Source organism: Amblyomma mixtum, chromosome 2 (genome assembly GCF_055824585.1).
Source record: "Amblyomma mixtum isolate Tamu chromosome 2, ASM5582458v1, whole genome shotgun sequence".
NCBI classification, from domain to species: domain Eukaryota; kingdom Metazoa; phylum Arthropoda; class Arachnida; order Ixodida; family Ixodidae; genus Amblyomma; species Amblyomma mixtum.
This window is the reverse complement of record NC_143013.1, coordinates 290,277,037-290,300,599: the sequence shown is the minus strand read 5'-3', so window position 1 is coordinate 290,300,599 and position 23,563 is coordinate 290,277,037. Positions and strand designations below refer to the sequence as shown.

The following is a 23,563-nucleotide window of genomic DNA, read 5'->3' as shown; positions in this document are numbered from 1 at the left end:
CTGATGTTCGAAGCACTGCCAGAACCTCCGCTTACAGCAGGCACAGTTGCAGCATCTACGCAGAAGTGCGCAGCTCTCCGGCTAGTTTACACAGCTGTTCAACAAGGCAACGTGCATAAACTCAAAGGGGACAACTTCGACGCTTACCGCAGGCGAGCTACAGAGTTGAGCACCCATCGCGGCTGCATCATATTTGGGTCCCGAGTTGTGATGCCGAGAGAACTACGCGCACAAGCTATGTCTCTCATCCACGCCGGACATCGGGGCATCGTTGCAATGAAAAAGTGTGCCAGAAGCTACATGTGGTGGCCTGGCATTGACAACGACATCGAAACAGTGGTGCGAGAATGCAAGCCTTGCCAGAGCAGCCGGAGCGCCCCGCCGAAAGCTCCTGTCCCAGAATGGGAAAAGCCAGACACACCATGGCACACACTGCACATTGATTTTGCAGGACCAATTGAGGGCTGCACTTTCCTTGTGGTCGTAGATGCCTACACAAAGTGGCTTGAGATAAGGCAAATGGGACAGACGACTTCGGCAGCAGTCATTGACAACCTCCGATCACTATTTGCAACGTTCGGCCTGCCGCGCAAGGTAGTGTCGGACAACGGAACACCGTTTGTGTCTGCGGAGATCCTCAAGTTTTATCGCGACAACGGGATCTCATCAGTTACATCGGCCCCCTACCACCCAGCGACAAACGGACAAGCCGAGCGCTACGTAGCCGAGCTAAAACGCGCCCTTGAAAGAGATCAGACAGGCTCGCTGCAGCGCCGCCTTGCGCGCTTTCTCTTCAAGCAGCACACGACGGTTCAGAGCACAACAGGCGAGACCCCCTCGAAAATGATGTTCGAGCGTGAAATGCGAACCCAGCTCACAGCCATCCTCCCCGAGCCAAAGGCAGAGACGTTCCGGGAAGAAAAAGCAATTCCGCGCTGCGGCACGCTTAATGAGGGGCAGCGCGTCCTCGCCCGACAGTTTCTGAAAAAGCCACGCTGGGAGGAAGCTACAATTGTCAGACGCATAGGCCTGCGCTCTTGGCTCGTCAACATACATGGCACAGTAGCACGCCGACATCTCAACCAGCTGCGTAGATTTACGACGCCGTCTGAGAGCTGTCCGCCAGCGGAGAGGACACGACAGTCATCTTCCCACATAGCCTGGCACCTCTTCCCGGAAGAAGAGACTTCGCCCAGGACAGACCTAGGAGACACAGCGAACAACAGCCAGCCTACAAGTGTTTCTCCCCCGAGCGCACAAAGCCAGCGCGCCTCCACGCGTGAGCGCCGACCCCCTGCACGATACCAGGCAACTTTCTAAGGGGGAAGGAAGTGTTGTGTCCCCTTATTGCTTTTGTGTGTGTGCGCCCCCTCCTAACGACCACTCGCATTCCCTCCTAACGACCACTCAATCCTCCTCCTAACGACCGCTTGCCCCTCGTCGCACGCTGTCACCAGATGCCCCCCCACGGTGCGCCCCCGCACCCTCCTCCTGTTCTGGGAAGCCACTCCCTGCCGTGGACGCTTCTCCACTCCCTCCTTTCTTCGGGCGGCCAGTTCGGCTGCTGCCTCGGTCGACGCTGGTCGCACCCTCTTCAGCTCTAAATAAACGAAGTCTAAAAGTACCGTGTGCGTCTTTCGCTGCATTCAACACAGCGACCGGACACGACAGATGTGTACCCAGAGAAGGTAAATATCCACTCCTTCCGAGAGTTATTCAGTAATTCATCAAGGGACTAGGGATGGTCTAGCGTTCTCGGCTTCCTACGGGAGGGCTGGAAAGCAGCACTGTTTGCGACACGTTTGTTGGCTGTTGTGCCCACAGGCGTGGAACGCAATTGTGACTGTGCCAGGATAGACAAGAAAGTCTTGAAAGGTCAAGAAAGCGCTTCGGCATATTGATCTTAGTGGTAGCACTCTGCCGTGAGTTGTGGTTCCATTGGTGTATGACCTGGGGGCTTAGTCGAGAAAATCTAGGGAACGTACAATTTTTTATTTTTTTGCGTCAAAACTTGACTAGGACAAAAAAAAATAGATGCCTCTCTTCAGGGTACGTCGAGGGATCAGCGTGAGGTGGCGGCTCGCCGTCATCCAGTGGTTGCCAGCTCCACTGCACCGCATGGAAGCATAGGGAAGGGACGTCGCCATGCCACTCCTCACGCCCAGCTTTCAGTGGGTGAACGAGACTGCGGCGCAACAGAGGGCGGCATACTACATCTTCGACCCCGATATGTCACCCCAACAGGTAATGTCTACCTCCTCTTAGACCGATCGAAAGATTGGTTTAGGTGAGGGTGATGGCTTGACATGGTTGCTCACCTCACGAACCCAGCCGCGGCGGCCGAGTTACGATGGAGGCGAAACGCAGAAAGCGGTCTGTGCTCGTTTAAGATCACAGGTGGTAGAAATTATTCCAGAGCCTTCCGCAACGGCCCCCATTTCTGTCTTCTTTGACTTCCGCCTTTCACGCTTTCTTTCTGCGGTGTTGCGGTGTCCACCTAGAGGTGACAGTTTCTGCGCCTTTTCTTTCCTGAATAACAATGTATGATTTGCTCTTTTGGCCTTAGACCATACATACGTCAGGCGTGCGCTACAAGCCAGCTGTGATAGACGCAAGGATCTTCAAATACGAGGTGGCTAAGTAGGGCGCACCCATTAAGGATTCCAGGACCCTCAAGTTCATCTGCCAGCGTTAGAAGTGCATACACCATAACCGTGAAAGATGGACTATAACCAAACACAAATACTAAAAATAATAGTTGGAAATTGATAACTAGCAAATGCCCATTTTAAAAGCTGCTAGCTCTCAGGAAGCGCATTACCACGAATGACTAAAGACATAATTGTGGTTTCGCGTCCTGGCGCGATTTCTTAGCAGTCATCCCAGATGCACCAATCACTGTCCTTATTTTTGGTGAATCTTATGCCGTTGGTTAAATAAACTATTGTGTGGTCGCTTAAACGCAAGCCACATGGAACGGGTCCGTGCAGCTGACGTGTCTGAGGGCTGCCAGCGGGAATGAATGTAGAGCAGGGTCAGCACATCTTTAATGAAGGCTGAATTCTTGACAAGAAACGCAACACAGCTCGCTCTCGGAAGCTTATTTATTAATGCGAGAGAGTTATATGGCTCTTTAGCATCAGCAAAGAGTATCCAGAAATTTTGTCTGCACGATTATGTTGTTCGCTGAAGACAAATGCGTGAAAGTGTGATTGTGACTGAAAGTGTGAGATAAAGTGCTGCTGTGGGATAATTTTGGTTGATAAGGTGTAATTAATTAAACGCGAAAGAACGGAGAAAAATACTTAGACGTCGAAATAGCCTTGCACGTCTATATAGTTCACAGACGCCTGAACAGCCTTTGCTGTCGATGTAATATATGGATGCTTTACTTTCGCATTGAACCAATGCGAGTCGCCGCAGTTATCTCAAATTTTTTTCAGAATGACTGTGACAAGCGTACAGTTATTGCCTTGTCATAAGTTGGCTTTGATACAATGGCACTGGTTGTGTAATCGGACACGAAGTGAGAATTAAATGCTAAGATTACGGAGGCCTGAAACGTACTCTGCTGTCGTGGAAACGTTGACAAAAGGGGTATAGAGTTTTACAGCGTGAATTTTAGTAAAAGGTTAAGTTAGAGCCCTTCTATACGTCGATGTTACTGCATGCAGTACGAACCATCTACTAGCTCTCCGTAATGCTTGCGACAATATGCGCAACTTACTTAATCAGGGACCCCAACGTCGCCAATGTTTTCCTGGGGTATTGAAAGTAATATGATCGCGCTTAGGGCAAAGGAATCATGCAGAATGCTACTACGAATAGAAAAACCGATCTGATTTGAACAGTGGCCATAGGTCAGTCGCGACATGAACGTTGACTGCGCCAATCCACTGCAGAAGAATGCCTTAGAACATCGATGTAGGCACGAGCTTCTTTCCGTGCGAACTACTGTGGTAGACTCTCGTGTGTAGCTTCTAGAAAAGTGGACACCTTTCAGTGGCCAAAATGACCAACTCGATTTCCTCTTTTCGCAGCAAACTCGCATCTCGGAGCTACGTCAGGAGATGTGGCCTGCAGGCGATCCACAACTCTATATCCGGCTGCCAAGCAAGAGGATCGCCTATGTAAAGTCCCTAGATCAGCTTTGCTAAGTAGCGACAAGTCCCTCCTCACCTACCGCCCTTTCCCCTACGGCTCGCGTTGTCCGCCATGTTCTTCCTAACGCGTTCCGGCGGCGCGGTTGTATGCACTGGAACGGCGGACCTTGCAGAGTCGCGGCTTTGCTGTAAGGGGCAGTGAAAAATGTAGTAAATGAGCTTTGGTATGAGAACAAGGGAAACGTACCAGTAATGCGCTCCGAATGTGATTTGCGTTGAGTTTTGTCGGAGACGGCGAAACTGCAGTTGTGGTGCGGCGGCCAGTTCGCGAGAGAACACGGACACGCGTGCAACTTTATATATAGCATATTATTGCAAATACTACCAACGGCGGTTTGCGGGGCAGCTTTGCTGGCCGGTGAGAGAATATTGACGGGACAGCAGTGCATTTCAGTTTCTTTATGCCAAGCTTCCTCAGAATTATGGGCTCGAATTGATCTTCAGTAAAATGGAGCTTTAAAGAAGGGTAGTCGTATTAGGAATATATATGAAGATGAAAAATACAAAAACCCAGCTGTGCAGGTGAGCACACTCAAGTCCCTTCATGAATTTCTAGGACAGACAGGGAAGCCGATGTCTGCGGGGGCCGGTATGCGCGAAATAATTGCGGTGCTGCCTCGCGGATTACTTGTATGGCGGGAATAGAATGAAATAAATATTATGGGCACTGGACGCTGAGACTGACCCTTGGTTTCGCACAGCAATAAAATTCCTTTGCGCCCGCGTCACAAACTTTTGGCACGTAGAGCACTTGTGCAGCTAACACCCCAATAAATCAGACACGCTATGCGCGAGTGTGAACACATGTAAATTCATCTAATTGGAGCGCGAGTTATGTACACACCGCCAATTTTTTAATAATACCGCGCGAGCGTCGACTTGTCAGCGCCTTATCATGGCGCGGAGCGCGAATCAAGCGAGAATAAGAGCATTTGTTTCAGATGCACTGTTTCTCGCTCGTTTTGCCGCTCAGCGCTGTCATCAGGCGCTGACAAGCCGGCTGGTCGACGGTCGCGCGGTACTATTAAGAATTGGCGGGGCGTACTGCAGAACACTTTGCAAGAGGCTACGGTTTCAGGGCGCATTACTGAGCGAAAAGTTTTTGGCTACTTGATCTCAATGGGCCAGCTGCAGTAGGTGCCGGAATTGAGCCGTAGGCTGAAATACGCGCGCATACTTGCACTGACATGCATGTTTAAGAAATGACAAAGGCGGACAGCAGCGCGTAATCAAACAATCGTCAAGCATAGTGCGAGCTGGGAGCTTTACCAATTCTGACTCGCCAGCCAAAGTTTGCTACTATAGCATCGAATCTCAACGATGGAAAACAGGAATTGAGCTTACATCGCATAACTTGCTAGAATTCGTCAGCTTGAAATTTTTTCTCCCAATCCTGTGGAGCCACGCTTTCTGTCGCACAATATCGTTCTTCGCCAGCGGCACTGAAAACAACGCCAGCCCTTTTCCTGACTAGGTTGAGCACCCGAAGGCGCAACAGCCCGGCATTTCATGTGCTGCTGCGGACACAAAAAAAGCGTCCGATAAACTAAAGTGACTTCCAGCAAACAGCGACAAATATAAAAAAGTCACCTCCGCTGAATGTCCGTGGCCAGCCCAACTATACTGTCACGTTGTAGTGACGGCAGTCCAGCGGTCAGGAAGACAGCAACTAAACTTGCAAACGAAGCTCTTTATTTGGGCTGACTTGCGCCCACAAAACAACTGAATCACTCGGCGGCGCCGTAAGCAACAGACGTGCTCGTCAGTCGCCGAACTACGAAATGCCCGCCGCTCGCGACATCGCTCAATTTAAAGCCGGCAAGGAAACTTCGAGACAACCAGGTCAGGATCATCTACAGTAATCTGGCAAAACGTAGATGCAGCTCTGCATGGCTTCGATCAGTCGAGGTTAGTCCGGGCGCTTCTCGCGTCATGAAGAAACGTAGCGTGCAAGCGCCGTCGAACTATGCAGCCGGACGATTTAGGAAGAACATGGCGGAACGGAACCAGTTCTCAACCGGAAGTGGGCGCTGTCCAATAGTGTGCGTCGGCGGCGCCGCAAACGTTTTCGGTACTTAGCTTTTTTTAGAAAAGCTCATAAAGGGACTTTACGCCTATGATCTGTTCTACAACCATGGTTTCGACGGCGCTAGACGGACAAAGTGCCTGTTCAGGCTCACAGTGGTGGGATTTGAAGGCGTGGACTCTCTTCCCAAATCATGCCCCCTGGGAAGCCGAGCACCAGGCCAGAGAATGGCTTGTACCCATTCCTGGAAACTGGTGGGTAACCGGCGGCAGTGAGAGTCGAACCCACAACCTCCCGAAGCCGAGGCGGTTGGCTCTACTACGATGACACGGCTCCGGTTTCGACCATGGCTTCGACGGTGCTAGACGGAGACGTTAAGCCACCATGCTCGACCAGATGAGGTGTGGCGATCACAAAACACGACGTTTGTGCACCCGGGAACGCAGCTAAAAGAGCGCGTGTGCAAAAAGTCTGACAGTATTCGTCACTGTCGGTCCTCCACTCACTCGTGCGCCTGGACTAGAGCGCCATGTTCAATATTCCTCAAAAAGATCGTAGGCTTGGGGGAAGGCTTTTTGCGTGGTAAAATTAACTCTACGTGCGGTGTCGCTGAGCAACTGTGAAGTGGCTGAGCCCTGGACTTCGTACGTATGCCCAGCGAGCAAGTTAGGGGACCCATGAAGGACAGAGTCTCCGAGAACTCGCACTGTGACCAGTCTGATACTGAGGTCTCGAAACCGTTACCTATGAGAATGAAATAAAGAATTACGCTTTCTTCTATGCCGATTCATGGATTTCGCCATTGCCTGACTACACCACATGACCGCAAGAAAAGCCCCCGAGATGAGCCCCCGATAACTCCCGGGGAGGGGGGCTTCTTCACTTCAAGCACATTTGAAGAAGTGAAATAGGCGAGGCGTACACTACTGCCATGTGATTTCAAGGCCGAAGCAGAGGGAGCAATCAGCAATTTCTACGAATAAACAATAATAATAAAATAATTGGCTATTGGGGAAAGAAAATGGTGCAGTATCTGTCGTACACCTCGGTGGACTCCTGAACCGCGCCGTAAGGGAAGGGAGGAAGGTGGGAGTGAGACAAAGAGGCACCGTAGTGGAGGTCTCCGGAATGATTTCGACCACCTGAGGAACTTGCACTGACATCGCACAGCACACGGGCGCCTTTTGCGTTCCGCCTCCATCGAAACGCGGCCGCAGCGGTCGGGTTCGAACCCGAGTACTCCGGCTCGGCAGACGAGTGCCTTAACCACTGAGCCACCGCGGCGGGTACGAATAAACAGAAGCAAAAGTTGTTGGTTTGTTCCTGATTGCAACAGGTAAGTGTGCGGGGTTTTAGTCTTAGTGCTATTTTTTTGCTCCCTCGGGACAATCTATCGGGCCTAGAATCTACCTACGCCGCCCCGCAAGAGCCTCGTTGCAACAGTGGCTGTCCCTTTCCTTCCCCGGCCACAGCGTCTGTTCTTCCGCAGTGCTCTTGAGATCGCAGCCAGCGTCTTTACTTTTAACTGGGATGTGCAAAGTGTAGAGGTGTAACAGTGTAGTATAGTTACATCTCTTATTTTGTAACGTATTGCAGTTGTATTGCAGTTGTAATGAAACAATCTTCTGAGGTATTTTATAGATAGCCGTTATGATAGTCAAGAGTCAGGTGTGAGGACGTCGTCGAGTAGGCGGTGGGATAACAGCTTGCAAAGTTGCTGTGAAGACTGCTAGTCAATATGAATTTGACCAGGACGGAATTTTTCAGCGAAATCTGTTTCAAGGCGGAAGCCTTTAATGCCTCATCGTTGTAAGCAGGAGTTGTGGATAGAAATGTCACGCTTTTCAATTGGTAGAAATGGTCGTGACGTCGTGACAGTGCGCGAATTTGAATCGGGGTCAATTGCACTTCGGCTAGTAACCGTGCAACCAGTTAAAGGGATGGTACAGTGATGCTCCAAGTAAGCGGGATTTAGTTTAGTTCGTTGTAAATTAACTAATTAGCCTAATTAACCTTTATAGTAAGACCAGAAGAATAAACTGCTTTCTGGCTGTTCTGTATGGCGCGAGATTGTCAGCATACACTGCTAAACCTATAAGGTCGCGGCACCCTTCATGGCCATCAGGGGGAGACACCCGGTATAGAAGAGCTCGGGCGTGCCTGTGAGTGGCTTCGTTTCCTCCTCGTAGTTCCAGGTGACCGGGAAACCAGATGACTGAGGCTTGGCTGGGTGGATGCCTAGTCAGCAATGACAACCCTGACTTGTGAATTAATCCGTTATTGAAGTTGCGACAGGCGCTCTGGGAGTCAGTGAGCACAATGGCGTTGAGGTTAGATGCTACAGCTAATGCAATAGCTGCCTCCTCTGCGTGATTGTGGTTAGATGTTTTCATCGAGGCGCAGTTCACCATCGATCCTGTAGGCTTTGAGACCACAACAGTCATGACTCCATTCTTTGCTCCTGCTGAGTCCTCGTAAAGGGTGTTAGTTTGCTTGTTCCATTTCTTCTGCAGGGCTTCCCCTCTTGCTTTCCTCCTCTCGATGTTATATGCGGGATGGATATTCCGTGGAATGAGCTGCACATTGATGCGTCATCTCGCATCGCGTAGGACCTCTTCCCTTTTGTCTATTGTATAGAGAAGATTAACATGGATCTTCTCGAGCAGTTCTCTGCCGGGTTTTGTCAGTGCGAGCCTACTGAGTTTTGAGAGCCAGTGTGCTTCCCACATCTCTTCGAGAGCATTATGTACTCCTAGAGCCATGAGCTTTGCCGTTGGCGTGGAGTTCGGTAGCCCCAGTGCCGTCTTCTAGGCTTTCCTGATCAATGTCTCCAACTTTTCAATTTCCGACCTGGAGAGGTTAAGGAATGCCGTCCCGTAAATTATCCGAGAGATCACGAAAGCTTGCACTAAGCGGGTGGTGTCCCTTCCCTTCATGCCATGGAGTTTATTTCGGATACGATGTATCATCTGGAGAAGGATGGATAACTGGGCGAGTTTGTACTGATATATCGTGGGAGGGAACAGGGCGAACAAAACGGCAGACGAAGCAAGAGGACACAAAGACGAGCGCTGACTCGAAACTGAATTTTTTATTGAAAAACGAAAACATATATGCATCAAAATCACGTGAACAAACAGAGCAACGAGCATTGGTCTAGCGGAATCAAAACAATCAAACGCTCAATATGCCACGTGGTCAACTCCGAACAAAGGCACCCCTGAGAACCGAAATGAAGCAAGTCACGAATTATCTTCTTCTTCACCTCTTTATAATGGCACATACCCACGTGGGGGGATTGGCCAAGGTATAGTGGTATACATAAGGAAATTTTCATAAGATTACGAGAAAATATCGGAGCCGAACGTGAATTTTGAAAAATGTATTCATGAAAAACGACAGAAGAATATTTGAAGTGAAATAACAAAACATTTTGGCGAGAATAATAATCTAAAAACGATACTTCTTTGTCAACTAATGCCAAAGAAGGCTGGCTGATATACTGTGATTCTGCTGTATGAAATAAGCTTCCATAATCTCCCTTGTCAATTTATCCCGGTGTCTAAACAAAATTTTAGTTTTTGTGACCAAAGGGCGGCACTTTTTCTTTTTTTTATCATTTTCCTTCCCACAGTCACTGCAATGATCTTTCAGATGAGAGTATCTGGTGTCTGATAGTGAATTAAGATGTTCCCTCAGGCGAACATTAACATATCGGCCTGTCTGACCAATGTAAACTTTTTTGCACGAGAGTGGAAGCTCGTAGACTACAGCTAGAGCATGCACATTCCACCAACGGTGACCGGTGAGTAACACGGCATTTGAATGGACTAACTCCTAATAAATTTTCACTACGGTTTCTGATGGCCCGGCAAAGCCCGCTCAACTTACACGGTGCCGAAAAAACAACGTCGACTTCAAACCTACCAGCTACATTTTTCAGATTATGGGCTACTTTGTGAATGTAGGGGATGACTGCCCTTTTCTTACATGCCTTGTCTCTCTTTGACTTGACGAAATCCGTCCTCACCATCCGCACCAACTTTTCGCACGTTGCCGAAATAACCGAATCAGGGTACCCTGCGGTTTTCAGCCTGCTGACCTGTAACACTACACTCTCTACAGGTCAGCAGGCTGAAAACCGCAGGGTACCCTGATTCGGCTATTTCGGCAACGTGCGAAAGGTTGGTGCGGATGGTGAGGACGGATTTCGTCAAGTCAAAGAGAGACAATTGGCATGTAAGAAAAGGGCAGTCATCCCCTACATTCACAAAGTAGCCCATAATCTGAAAAATGTAGCTGGTAGGTTTGAAGTCGACGTTGTTTTTTCGGCACCGTGTAAGTTGAGCGGGCTTTGCCGGGCCATCAGAAACCGTAGTTAAAATGTATTAGGAGCTAGTCCATTCAAATGCCGTGTTACTCACAGGTCACCGTTGGTGGAATGTGCATGCTCTGTAGTCTACGAGCTTCCACTCTAGTGCAAAAAAGTTTGCATTGGTCAGACAGGCCGATGTGTTAATGTTCGCCTGAGGGAACATCTTAATTCACTATCAGAAACCAGATACTCTCATATGAAAGATCATTGCAGTGACTGTGGGAAGGAAAATGATAAAAAAACAGAAAAAGTGCCGCCCTTTGGTCACAAAAACTAAAATTTTGTTTAGACACCGGGATAAATTGACAAGGGAGATTATGGAAGCTTATTTCATACGGAAGAAAGAATCACAGTATATCAGCCAGCCTTCTTTGGCATTAGTTGACAAAGAAGTATCGTTTTTAGATAATTCGTGACTTGCCTCATTTCGGTTCTTAAGGGTGCCTTTGTTCGGAGTTGACCACGTGGCATATTGAGCGTTTGATTGTCTTGATTCCGCTAGACCAATGCTCGTTGCTCTGTTTGTTCACGTGATTTCGATGTATATATGTTTTCGTTTTTCAATAAAAATTCAGTTTCGAGTCAGCGCTCGTCTTTGTGTCCTCTTGCTTCGTCTGTCGTTTTGTTCGCGCTGTTCTCTCCCGCGATGTATCATCCGGAGGATTCGCTCGATTGATGTTGTAATCTCTTCATAGTGGTGGTGTTCTGTCGACCCTGCGGGATGTACTGCCCTAGGACCTTATCTCCGTGGGTTTCTGTACTGGGTGGTCCTCTATATACACCGTGATGTTCTGCGCTAGGGGTGTCCTCGGGTTCTTCAGGATGGGCAACTCGGAATTCTCCGGCGCACACTGGAGGCATCTCTCCCTGGCGTACCGGTTTACCGTGTCCGCTGCTGCTTGAAGACGCTCCTCGATATCGGCGTCACTCCCCGAGTTGCATCAGGCAGTGATATTATCCGCATACAACGGGTGTTTGATGGCGGGGATTTCGGAAAGAAGTCCTGGTAGATCTTTCATAGCCAAATTGAACAAGAGGAGTGACAGTACCGCCCCTTGCGGAGTTCCTCTCGGGCCTAGAGTGATGGGATCTGATTTTATTCCACCGATGTGTATGGTGGCTTGCCTGGCTGTTAAGATAAAAAAGATTGACATTCTCATAAGGAAATTCAAGAAAGCATTAAGGCTACCTTTATACGCATCTTCGGAGAAACACCTAGCCCTCGGGATGCACAATACTTAGGCAGAACTAGGAGAGGCAGTAAAGATATGCCAACTAGAGAGGCTAAGCATAACACATGCGGGCAGAGCCGCTCTAGCCAAAATCGTGCCCAAAGAAGACAGGGGCATAGAAGAAAGGAAGGAAGTTAAAAAGGAGAACAGGAGCAGCATTAGGATCCCCCTTTCCCAAAAAATATGCACCCAAAACTAAAAGAAAGGAGACAAAAGAGAGCCGAAGCGCTGGAACACATGTATGGCGAAAAACCAAAAGAGAAGTTTGCCTACGTAGACGGGGCAGGCGACAGAAATGAACGACAGGCGAAGCGGCTTGACGCTGTTCATGCCACATTCACCGCTCAAGAGGCAAAACCGAAAACAACCAGGCCAAACACACGATAGCTTGGGTGCCGGGACATATCGACATTACGGGAAATCAGGAGGCGGATAGGATAGCTCGAGGGTACGCAACGAACCGAGCATCCAACAATCCCGACGCCGCTGAGGAACCCGAGCCGGTAGCCAAAAGCAATACAGAGATTCTAAACTACTACAGAGGGATCAGACGGAAATACCCGCCTCCACACAAACAACTCAATAGAGAAGCCGTAGCACGGCGACAGTTCCCCTAAATATTTGGTCAAATCAAAATTCATTTCTGAGAAAAGGAAATGGCCCAGTAACTGTCATAGCTTCTCGGTCGAATGCTACACAGCGCCGTCAGGGAAAGGAGGAAAGTAAGACTAAAAGAAAAGCACAAGCGGTGCCGTAGTGGAAGACAGTGAAAAGGTTTTAATTAGAACTAAAATTGAGGGGGGGGGGGGGGGGGGGTCGGTCCAACTATTCTGGGAGTGCGGAAGAATTTTGACCGCTTGGGGATCGCTCGAGATATGCATACGTGAAGACGACGAGAGCTTTGTTGCGGAAGCAACACTACGCTAGGTGTGAGCGGTTTCCCGGATCCCCAGAGAGCCCCAACTACGCATGCGCCAGTAGCGTGTGTATGACAGTTACTGCGTAATTTCCCTTTCCCAAATACAATTTTCATTTTCTTCATTACGGCCCGTCTTCTTTCACTGCCACTTCCTCCCTTCCTCTACAAACGGATTGAGGGTGTCCACCGAGATATATGAGGCAGTTACTGCTTAATTTCCTTTCCTCAAATACAATTTTAAGTTCTTTTTCAAGAAATGCTTCGGCGCGGCAGACAAGGACAAAACGTAGAATAACACCACAGAGCGCCTTGTCTGCCGCGCCGAAGCATTTCTTGAAATATGTATGACCAACTGGCCTACAAAACAACCCTTCTCAATTTTAAGTTCCTTCATTACGGCCCCTCTTTCTCTTTCTTCTTTCACTCCCACTTCCTCCCTTCCTGTACGGTGCGGTTAAGGTGTACACCGAGGTGACAGAGAATTACTGCGCCATTTCCTTTCCTCAAAAAGCGTTGCGTTCAAAGGGAAAAGCATCGCGCCGAACGGGTGGTAGCATTCCATGGACTCCCTTGCAGTGCTACAACACGCGGTCGCGTTCCACTCCTAAAGGCGAAGTTTAAGCGTCATTAATTAGCAGAAAATTAGTTTTTAGTCACTAATCAGTCATTATCCAGTAATTAGTAATTAGTACTTAATTATGTGTGCCGTCATCCAGTGATGACGTCACCAGTGCCACAAAGGCAGTCAAAGTGGTGCGGAAAACGTTTTCGTCTCTACGCACTTTAGACACTCAAAGTGCCCCCTTTGATTCCGCCGCCACTGCGATTGCCGAGCCGTTGCTTCCGCAATTCTACTCGGGATAGCCATTGGTCAAACCATAGCCAATTTTTTGTTGTTGTTTTGCCGCGATCGCGCTCGTGGCTTGCGTCTCATCGGCGCGTGCAGAGACCTCGCTCGCCTCAGTGCTCTCGAACGCTGTATGCATGCCTCGTTTTGGTGTGGGTCTCGTCTTGCCGCTGGCACCTTGCACTCGCGTGGTCTGAGCCCTGCTACCCATCGGAACATTTCATGCTTCGCGGTCAGCCTCCCCTCTCCAACTGGGCTTAATGAGCGCTAGCGGTAGACTACGGAGAATTTCAACTGCCCTGCCAAAGGGTGAGTCCTCATTTTTCTTATGCACTGAGTCTCTCGTGAGCTCATGTGGTAGGGACCTCACATGTGGCCCGTCGTGCTCGTTGCCACTCGCACCTTGACGTTTGCTTGCACGTTTGGTTTTGAACGATAATTTTCTTAACACAGGCATGCAGGATAAAAACAGTGTTGTTTTATCGCATTGATGTTTGCCTGTCTGTAATTAGGTATAGTAAAACTGCAGTGCCCCGGAAACGCTGCAGCCTCTGGGTTCTATGCTCAGCGTTGCTGGTCGCAGGCGCTTGAGTCGCGACGACATTGCATTCGACACTACAAGAGACGCGCACCTTATCCATGGAGTCCTTGTGCTCGGCGATGTCGGTAGTGGTTTTTGAGGAATAGAAATGGCGTAGTAACTGTGTCGTCACTTCTGGACGCCTCCACTGAGCCCTGAGGGAAGGGAACAAGGTGGGATTGAAAGAACAGAGAGATAGCTGTGCCGTAGTGGAGGGCTCCGGAATTTTTTTATGCGCATTGATATTTAACAGCACGCGGCAGCCTTTTGCGATTTGCCTCCATCGAAACGCCCCCATATCTTCACCATTCCGGTTTCTTCACGCCCCTTTCTCTGTATCGCCCCGCCGCGGTGGCTCCGTGGTTACGGCGCTCGGCTGCTGACCCGAAAAACGCGGGTTCGATCCCGGCCACGGTGACCGAATTTCGATGAAGGCGAAACTCTAGAGGCCCGTGTGCTGTGCGATGTCAGTGCACGTTAAAGAACCCCAGGTGGTCGAAATTTCCGGAGCCCTTTACTACGGCGTCCCTCATAGCCGTAGTTGCTTCGGTACGTTAAACTCCAAGAAACCAATAAACCTTTCTCCGTATCTTCTTCCACTCCCTGTTCATACTTTCCCTAAGGGCGACTGAGTTGTTTACAGAGGCTGAACCAGTTACTGCACCTTTCCCTTTTTAGAACCAGTTTTACGCGACAGCGTATGCAGCTCGTTCGTTCGAAAAGCCATCGGCGTCGTAGTAGTTGGGAGCACCGGGCGTCGGAAAAAATCGTGTCGTTCAAACCATTTGCCGAAGAAGGCTCCCGATCGTGTCATATGATGCAGCGTTTCGTGCCGCATAAGCATACTGTGTAAAGTTACGGCCTAGCTCATGACAGGGATTCGTACCGGCAACTTATAATCAGGAGAACCGGCTGCGTATATGGGGGGCTGCGTACCATGCGCGGTTAGAGTTACCTCCAAGACAAGCGAGGCTGTTACTGCGTCATTTTGTTTCCCTCAAAACAATTTACGATTCGTCCAACGCGCAATGCGTCGCTCCGAACGGGCGTTGGCGTTCCGTGGACTCCATTGCAGATATGCGAGACGCTGTAGCTTTCCACACTCAATGGCGAAGCTTTATAAGCTTCAAGAACAGAGGCGCATCGCAACAGCTGCGTCCGCCGAAGCGACACCGGTTGTGACAGATGCCTATTGTAATACGATGCGCTGGCACGCTTTACTAGGGTGTTTGGCGGGCCGTAGTTGTGACTCGTGCTATGTCATGCAGGCAACTCTGAGGAACCAATATGTGGTTTTCATAAACTTGATTCTGCTGGTGACTATAAGCAAAGCTTTAGGGCGCTGGTGTCGGCACGGCAGAATTCACTACAGCTTTACCTTACGAGCTATGGTCTGTGCTCTGTTCATGTCATGCTCTGCATAGTGTGCTTGCTGCGCCAACAGGTCCGTGTGAATTTTTGTTTTATCCAAGGGTCGTCCAAGGTGGAAAGGTGCTGCTGGATGAGACAACCCTCTGGCGAGGTCATGGACCATCAGAGTGTCGACTGTGGCCTGCAGTTCCGGGATCGCATCAAGCTTGTGACGCGGGATATTCAAGCATGAGAATGGGATCCCCGAGCGGGCCTCTACACTGCCCTGTACAAACTGCGGGCATCGTTACAGATCCGGGATCGTGATGGCCATCCACCTGGCGGCCACTTTCGCGAGCATACTCCCTTAGTTCTGCGGAGGGTCGGTCAGTGCGGAAGCTACTTCGACAGTGAACTGGCTGGGCAGATGTGCTCCTGGGCTTGCGTGACAATGAACGACCCTAGCATGTCAGCGGAGCCAGCTTCTCGAGTGTTCGCCGCCACTTTGCCTCCAAGGAGAGGGCGGACAGGGTACTGAACCCGTTCACCGATTAGTCGGGTTGTTCGTAGCGAGCGTATATTGTGAAATAAATAATTACGATGATTTAGATGCGCCTCATTTAGTAGTGAATTCGCGAAGATACTTGTAGCGTTGCCTTGCGTAAAGCCTATTTATTGGCAGACTCGTTGCGTTGCGCGAAGCCTATTTATAGGCACGCTCTTGAAGCATTGCCTTGCGCGAAGCCTATTTATTGGCAAACTCCTATGGGTCAATAGCCTCAACGTATTTATCTCAGTCCAATAGCCTCCAGCTTTTAAACAGAGGCCCGCAGCGCTCGCTTAAGGGGTCGAGACGCTCAGCTGCTGGACCCAAATACGCGGGACAGGCTCCCAGCTACAAACTTTCATTATGCTGTGCAACGTGAATGCACGTTAAAGAACCTCAAGCGGCAGAAATTCATCCCGAGTCTCGACTATGCCAGCTTTCATAGCCCACATGCAGTTTTAGAACGTCTAACTTCACGTATTACATCAATCCATAAGTTATTAATGAGTGAGCATTACATGGCTGTGTCGCCTCAGTAAAATGAGTCCGCAAAACGTGTCCGCAAATATTTTCCGCACGATTCCATGGTTCTCTGAAGATAAATGTGTGAAAGTATGATTTTGACATAGAGTGTGATGAAATGTGGCCGTGGTAAAAGTTTCGTTGATGAGGTGCAATTTATTAAACATGAGAAAAAAAGCGATAAAATGCAATTAGGCATCAAAATTGCCATGAACGTCGGTATAGTACATGGATGTCAGAACAGCCAGGGACGTATAGAATGCGGACGTCTTGCCTTCGCATTGCTGCTGTGCGGGTGGTCGCAGTGAGGAATTTTTGAGGAACGGAAATGGTGCAGATGTGGCAAGTCAAAGGCGCCGTAAGGGTAGGGATAAAAGAGGGAGTGAAAGAAGAAAGGAAGAAAAGGTGCCGTTGTGCAGCGCTCCGGAATACTTTCGAACGACAGAGGATCATCGCACAGTACACGGGCCCATTTGCATTTTTCCTCCATCGAAACGTGGTCGCCGCGGGCAGGATCGAACCCGGGTACTCCGGCTCGGTAGCCGAGAGCCCTAGAAGTAGTAGTGCGGAAGCACTATTCGCTTGTTACCCCGCAAAATCCGCCTGTTTGAGTGACGCCTCTGAGGGTGGTAGTGGTGGTGGTGTGACACTTTTTATTGGAATGTCCTTTCTATTAGGCGTTCAGTACGTCCTGGGCCAAAGCGACGAGGGCACGCTGCAGCCTCAGATCCAGAGAGGTGAGCCAGATGGGCCACGGTGGGGGTGGGGGGAAACGATAGGCGTGGGACTAGAAGGCTGCGTGGCACTGCGTAAGGCAGTGTTCTATGTCTGCATATGTGTGGGGACAGTTTGGGCACTGAGGTGTGGAAGTGTACCGGTAAAGATAAAGTTTGGCTGGTGTATGTAGGAGATTAAACTGTATTTGGCGAAGTATGCGAGCTTCACGGATCGATAAGGATGGGTGTGGGGGTGGTAAAACAGCTAAGTCCAATTTTCGCTGCGCCTAGTATTCGTCGACAGTGCGTTTGTAAGCCCTGACCGCCTGCTCCGTCGGTGGGCTCGTCCATGGGATCCCAGGCGCCCGGTGTATAGTTTCGCAGGCAAGCTGGTGAGCCAGCTCATTGCCGGGGATGCCCATGTGACCAGAGATCCACCGAAGGGTCACCGGTCGTGGGCTTAATGTTAAGAGCGCGGCATCTAAGGCCGTTCGGGTAGGAAAAAGGAAGGCACGCAGAGCTGCGTGCGGGTCTGTATAGACAACGTATTGGGGGGCGGGGGGTAGGGTGGAAAAGTGTGTGATGGCATCGGCGATCCCGTGTATTTCTAGGGCGAGCGTGGAGGGTGGCGAAGTGTATGGACCGCGGGCTTCTTCTTCTTCTTCTTCTTCACCTCTTTATAATGGCACATACCCACGTGGGGGGATTCCACAGCAGCCTTCTTCCTCCACCCTTCCCTCTCTACAACTAGCCTCTGAGGGAGTTATGCACATCACGCTTTGAGCTATGTGGCTGTAGTGACCGAGATATTGCGGTGCATGCGTTGGTATTAACGTTGTGGCTTTATGGTTTATGGTGGGTTTAACGCTCCAAAGCGACTCAGGCTATGAGGAACTCCTGCCGCGGTGGCTTAGTACTTAGGCGTTCGGCTACTGAGCCGGAGTTCCTGGGTTCGAACCCGGCCGCGACGGGCGCGTGTCCATGGAGGCGAAACGCAAAAAGCGCCCATGTGCTGTGCGATGTCAGTGCACGTTAAAGATCCCCAGGTGGTCGAAACTATTCCGTAGCCCTCCACTATGGCACCTCTTTCTTCCTTTCTTCTTTGTGAAAAAAAGTGTTTCGCTTCTTCGTCTTCGACTGAAATAACATCTATATAATATTTCTGCTGCGGGTAGTCTACCACCCTTAAAGCCCCTCAACCGGATGTGTGTGTGTGTGTGTGTGTGTGTGCGTGCGCGTGCGCGTGCGCGTGCGCGTGCGCGTGCGTGCGTGCGTGCGTGCGCGCGCGTGCGTGCGTGCGTGCGTGCGCGTCTGTGCGTGTGTGCGTGTGTGTGGGGGGGGGGTGGGGGGGTGGATGTATGGATGGGTGGGTGGGTCGATGGATGGATGGAATTGGATTGGATGGAATTGGATGGAATTGGATTTGATTGGATTGGATTGGATTGGATTGGATTGGATTGGATTGGATTGGATTGGATTGGATTGGATTGGATAGATGGATGGATGGATGGATGGATGGATGGATGGATGGATGGATGGATGGATGGATGGATGGATGGATGGATGGATGGATGGATGGATGGATGGATGGATGGACGGATGGACGGACGGACGGACGGACGGACGGACGGACGGACGGACGGACGGACGGACGGACGGACGGACGGACGGACGGACGGTTTCCTACACTTCTAACCTTATGCCACATCTCTGCTTTTCAGCCACCAATCCTCCAATTGCTTTTCGCTAACTTCTACAGCAGATTTATTTACATGACCATTGTTATCTTTAAACCCTAGGGCCTCCAGAAGAGTGACTGTGCCTGCATAGACCTCCGGATGGATACCATCACATTTGAGTATGAGGTGTTCAATTGTTTCCACAGATCGACCACACAGTGCACATGCGTCATCTTCTTCGTTAAATTTCTTTTTGTAGCTGCGCGTTCTAAGGCACCCTGACCTAGCTTCAAAAAGTAGGGCACTGCCTCCTGAGTTATCATAGAAAAATTCTTTCCTGATCTGCCTTTTCGAGTACCGATATAATTCTACACTACGTTTCTGAGATCACAGCGCCATCTGTGGCAGCAACTAGAAAACAGCACATATCGCATTGAGACTTGTAGCGCCAGCCATTTATGTGGTAGTTGGTTGCAATATGTACAAGTGAAATGTTTGTAGGCGTGTTTATTATATGGGGAAATAAACTTACAAATTCGTATTCTCATTGGTGCGCCGCCCTTTATTCTCATTGATATCAATTATAGTTAACCAAACAGCTGACGCTCGTTACTTATACGTGTTCCAGACGATGGAGGCCTCTTTTTGTTTGATGAACTGTCTAAAAACAGTCCACTTCAACGCCGCGTGAAAAGTATCGAGGAGATGGTGTTCAGCGCCATTACACGGTCCATTTGTGTGGAGGCGTTCATAACGCTTGTACATGGTCTCTAAGGCTGCACGACTCGGCAGGACAGACAAATTCAGGAAAGCCGTCCGTTGATGCCCGATTTCGGAGGCCATGGCTGATACGTATGTCCCACTATTCTCATTTCCTGCGGTGTTGTTCTAGTGCCTCCGAGTACCCGCCAGTTTTCTAATGGGTCCAAGGCTTCCTCAGGCCTGGTGCTAGGCTTTTCTGGGTTGAAATGCTGAGGAAAAGTGTCTTTGACCGAACCAAGCTTATGGTAATTCTCGTACACCTAGACCCCTAAGTTAATCACGAGTTTAATGATGTCTAGTCCCGGTGGTGTTCTACGGCCATCGATGAGGTACCCCCGATGAAAACGCGGAGCCTTGTTTCGCAATGACCTCGGTCCATAATTAAAGTATGCGAGACCCGATTCCGCATAGTTTCGTCCAAGGCTGAAAACACTTTCTTTACAAGAACTTCGATGTAAGGACCCCTCAGATTCTTATTCATTAGCAGGATTCTTGGAGTTGAGCCGTGGTCTGTGTCGTGGCAGACGTTTCTTCTGATATGACACCACTGGTCTGTGTTCTCGCGGACAACTGTGAGCTGACAAAATAAATTATTCCGCAACTATGCCTACGACAAGGATCATGGCGTATACGGGAAGAACGTAACTTCCAGTCAAAGCCCTCTAACATAGGCAAATTTAGTGTCACTTTCAACGAGCGACATTAGTGTCATTCGCGCAGTGTCAAACCATGAACTTAGTCCCACTCGCTGAGAACGCACTGTGCACAAAATGAGTTCAGTGAATTCACTCCACTTAGCTTGAACACACTTCACCTTGTCCACGCGCGCATTGGGTTTCCTTGTGCGGTGAATATTTCTGTACAATGCCGACGTGGCAATATTTCGGGAATACTTTTTGGAGCAGTGTCGTCTATGCCGAGAAGATGGAGCCCTGCAGTCTTTAGACCCGACACGCCTGCCGCACAGCGCGTTGTGAGCGCTGGACCTGATTCGCTTAATCCGCGATTCGAACGATGCTGGTGAACCAGGCCACATCTCGCTCGACGGACGACGGTAGTGCGGAAAATAAGAACGCGGGAGTGGGCACTGAACACAACCTATTGCACCACAGTGCGTATTGTTGGTTGAAAAAAAGCCGGGGATAAACAACGCGGTGCAGTGACTTCAAATCGCGATAATATTAATCTAGCATGTGCATACGCAATGCTGAGGTTTCGAGAAGCACTTTACCTCCTCGTGTAGCATCGTGCCACCAACGTGACATTTCTGAAGGCGACATATACTCCCTGGATGTGACCTTATGTTTTCCCAACTGACACTTATAAATGCCTTTGTGGACACGGACGTTACCGAAGAGCGTCTTTTAACTCGAGCTACTCTTTAGTAGCTTCTCATGAATGCTCCCCAATGTATGCGAACATTAGCTGTACTTGGCAGCAAAATTATTCCTCCACTCTGCGGCTAACTGGCGTCGTGAAGCAGCAAACGCTTGTCGAAGCCACCGACGAGTACTAAGAGAATCAACCTGAATTTCGCATCTGAGCAGGCTAAGAGCCTATGGAGTTACAAACACGACCTTTACGGCGGCGTCCGGACTGTAGGAATGGATTTACAGGCATTCGCTTTGAATCGGGTTGATGGCGAACGCCACTATGGCTAGTAAATTAAAGTGGTTGGCTTAACTGTTCATACAACCTACTGAGCTTTGTTATATTCAGATAATGTGCCATTCTAAGCTTTTTTTCTTCTTGTGTTCTAAGCTATACTATTTTGATTTCTGGGCTGGTTCGTGCGATTTTTATATTCCACTTTTACGCCACCAGTACATTAGTGTTCTTTACCTCGTCTCAACCACTGACGTGCTAACTTGAGGTACTTTTAATTCACAATTTTCTTGCAAGAAGGTTGCCTCACCCAATCTGGTAGCAGGGGATAGAGGTAGGAAAACACCAAGACCAAGTAGGAGAATTAGAAATGCATTCTCTGAAGTAGTTCCGTTTATCGCGATGCTTACTTCTAAATTATCGATAAGTATGAAACTGGTACTTTGCTGGTAGTTATTTCTACTGGAACGTGTTTTGCTTTCGTCGACAACTACTAGCTGAGGCTGATTTTTGTGCAAATGCCTTCTCAACTGAGCAATTGCACGATATGAAGGTGCATCTGTTTTTATTAGAATTTTGAGTAAAAAAAACGAATACTAAAAAAATTGGTGAGTGGACATCCAGCAATAGCTTATTTTTAGACAATATTGTCACGTAGTGGGGAGTGCAGTCCAGCGAGCAGGAAAAAAGCGAAAATAGCTTTCAAACGAAACTCTTTAGTTTAGTTGACATGCGCCCGCAGAGCTGAATGACTCGGCGACGGCGTAGCAACATGCGAGCTCGGCGGTCGTCGAACAGAATACCCTCCGCTCTCGGCCGTGCTAAATTTAGAGCTGATAGCGAACTTTCGAGATACAGCGTGCGAAGTTACTACAACATTCTGGAACAACGCGGCATGCCGGCAGCTTTCAAGAATGAACGAACACTACACAGAGCAGCGGCATTGGGGGTCTCGTCGGGACGCAGGACCGCGTAGTACGGCGGCGTAGGTTATGGCTTCAGCTTCCGTTGTTGCCAGTGGTGACGGGGAGCCAAGTGCATTCTACTTCACGGACTGTGAGCGACGCCACCTGAGTCTGCCGCGTCTGCTGTTCTGGGGATGGCAGCAGTCGGCGAAGTTCGTGAACAACTGCGCGTATTAGATCTCGCAGGTTGTCCTCGTTTGCTGGGGTATCATCTGGCGGGCTTTCCTCACCACTTGGAGTGGTCGGTTGTACTTACGGGCCTGAGTGTCAAGGGTAGAATCGATGGTAGAAGCTCCGACTACAAACTCGGCGGCGGTTTTCGGAGGATCCCGGATCAGGCCGGCAAACAGTTGCTTCTTTGCGCCATGCATCAGGAAGGTGAGCTCTTTTCTTCCGTCACGTGAGGACTGGCGCGCCTGAACAGGCGTTTCCTTTCCTCCGCATACGCAGTCATGGTCTCGTTTGGGTGTTGCAATCGTGACTGCAGCAGGACCTCCGCTCTTTCTTTTCGTACGACGCTGGTGAACGTACTGTCAGCAGCAAAATATTGCGGGACGTCCAGCGCGTGGCAGAGCGACGCAAAACTGCCTTGCAGCGCCATCTGCCTCCTCCAAACATGTTGTCGAGGCTCAGGGAAATTGCGTTCGAAGGACGCTTTGCGCACGCCTATTCTTTCTTCGCTATCAAGCATGCCTTGACGCTTGCTTCCCCGTGACGCGCTTATCAGAGTCACGGAAGCCGCTGAGGCGCTGTGTGACGTTCGCAGCCAGTTCTTCTTGGGCTCGAGCGAGCGATCACAGCACTGTTCACCATCGCAGCAGCCGAAACAAAGGCGCAACGATGGTGACACAGCGATTCATTGCCAGCGGCGAGTGGCAATAGCGGATCCCGGCGAAGAACGCAATGAGACTTGCCTGATAGCAAAGAAAGGACAGGCATGCACAAATAATGGTTAACGCGGAAGTGCTGTGAGCCTCGACATCAGGCGTAGTGACGGCAGATGGCGCTGGAATGCAGTTTTGCGTCGCTCCGCCACGCGCTGGACGACCCGCAATATTTTGCTGCTGACAGTACCTATAGCTGCTTCTTGAAGAGCGCCCAGGTCTGAGGGAAGATTAGTGGTTTTCAAACCACGTTCTGGCAGGGCCTCCCAATGCAAAATAAACGTTTCGAAGTTTGACGCGGTCGTCCCAGGCGTTTATCGCTGCCACACGGTCGTACACGTCCAGCCAGTCTTTTACATCTACCTGTGGTTCTCCGTGCAAAAGTCGTTGG

General features: G+C 49.8%; 1 protein-coding gene across 1 annotated transcript; it reads left to right on the top strand.

The window, feature by feature from the left end:
• Positions 1–1,676: 1,676 nt before the first annotated feature.
• Positions 1,677–6,975, top strand: LOC149364413 (uncharacterized). Its single transcript, XM_089574339.1, has 3 exons — positions 1,677–2,244; positions 4,041–4,126; positions 6,278–6,975. The coding sequence occupies exons 1-3, from the start codon at positions 2,146–2,148 to the stop codon at positions 6,462–6,464; spliced, it is 372 nt and encodes a 123-aa protein (XP_089430465.1). The 5' UTR covers positions 1,677–2,145; the 3' UTR covers positions 6,465–6,975.
• Positions 6,976–23,563: the final 16,588 nt, after the last annotated feature.

Bases quoted from the DNA above. Each gene is read 5' to 3' on its own strand.
- LOC149364413 (XM_089574339.1), top strand. From the start codon at position 2,146: ATGCCACTCCTCACGCCCAGCTTTCAGTGGGTGAACGAGACTGCGGCG. The intron at 2,245-4,040 runs GTAATGTCTACC...CTCTTTTCGCAG, and splicing joins CCGATATGTCACCCCAACAG to CAAACTCGCATCTCGGAGCT. The intron at 4,127-6,277 runs CTATGTAAAGTC...GGGACTTTACGC, and splicing joins CTGCCAAGCAAGAGGATCGC to CTATGATCTGTTCTACAACC.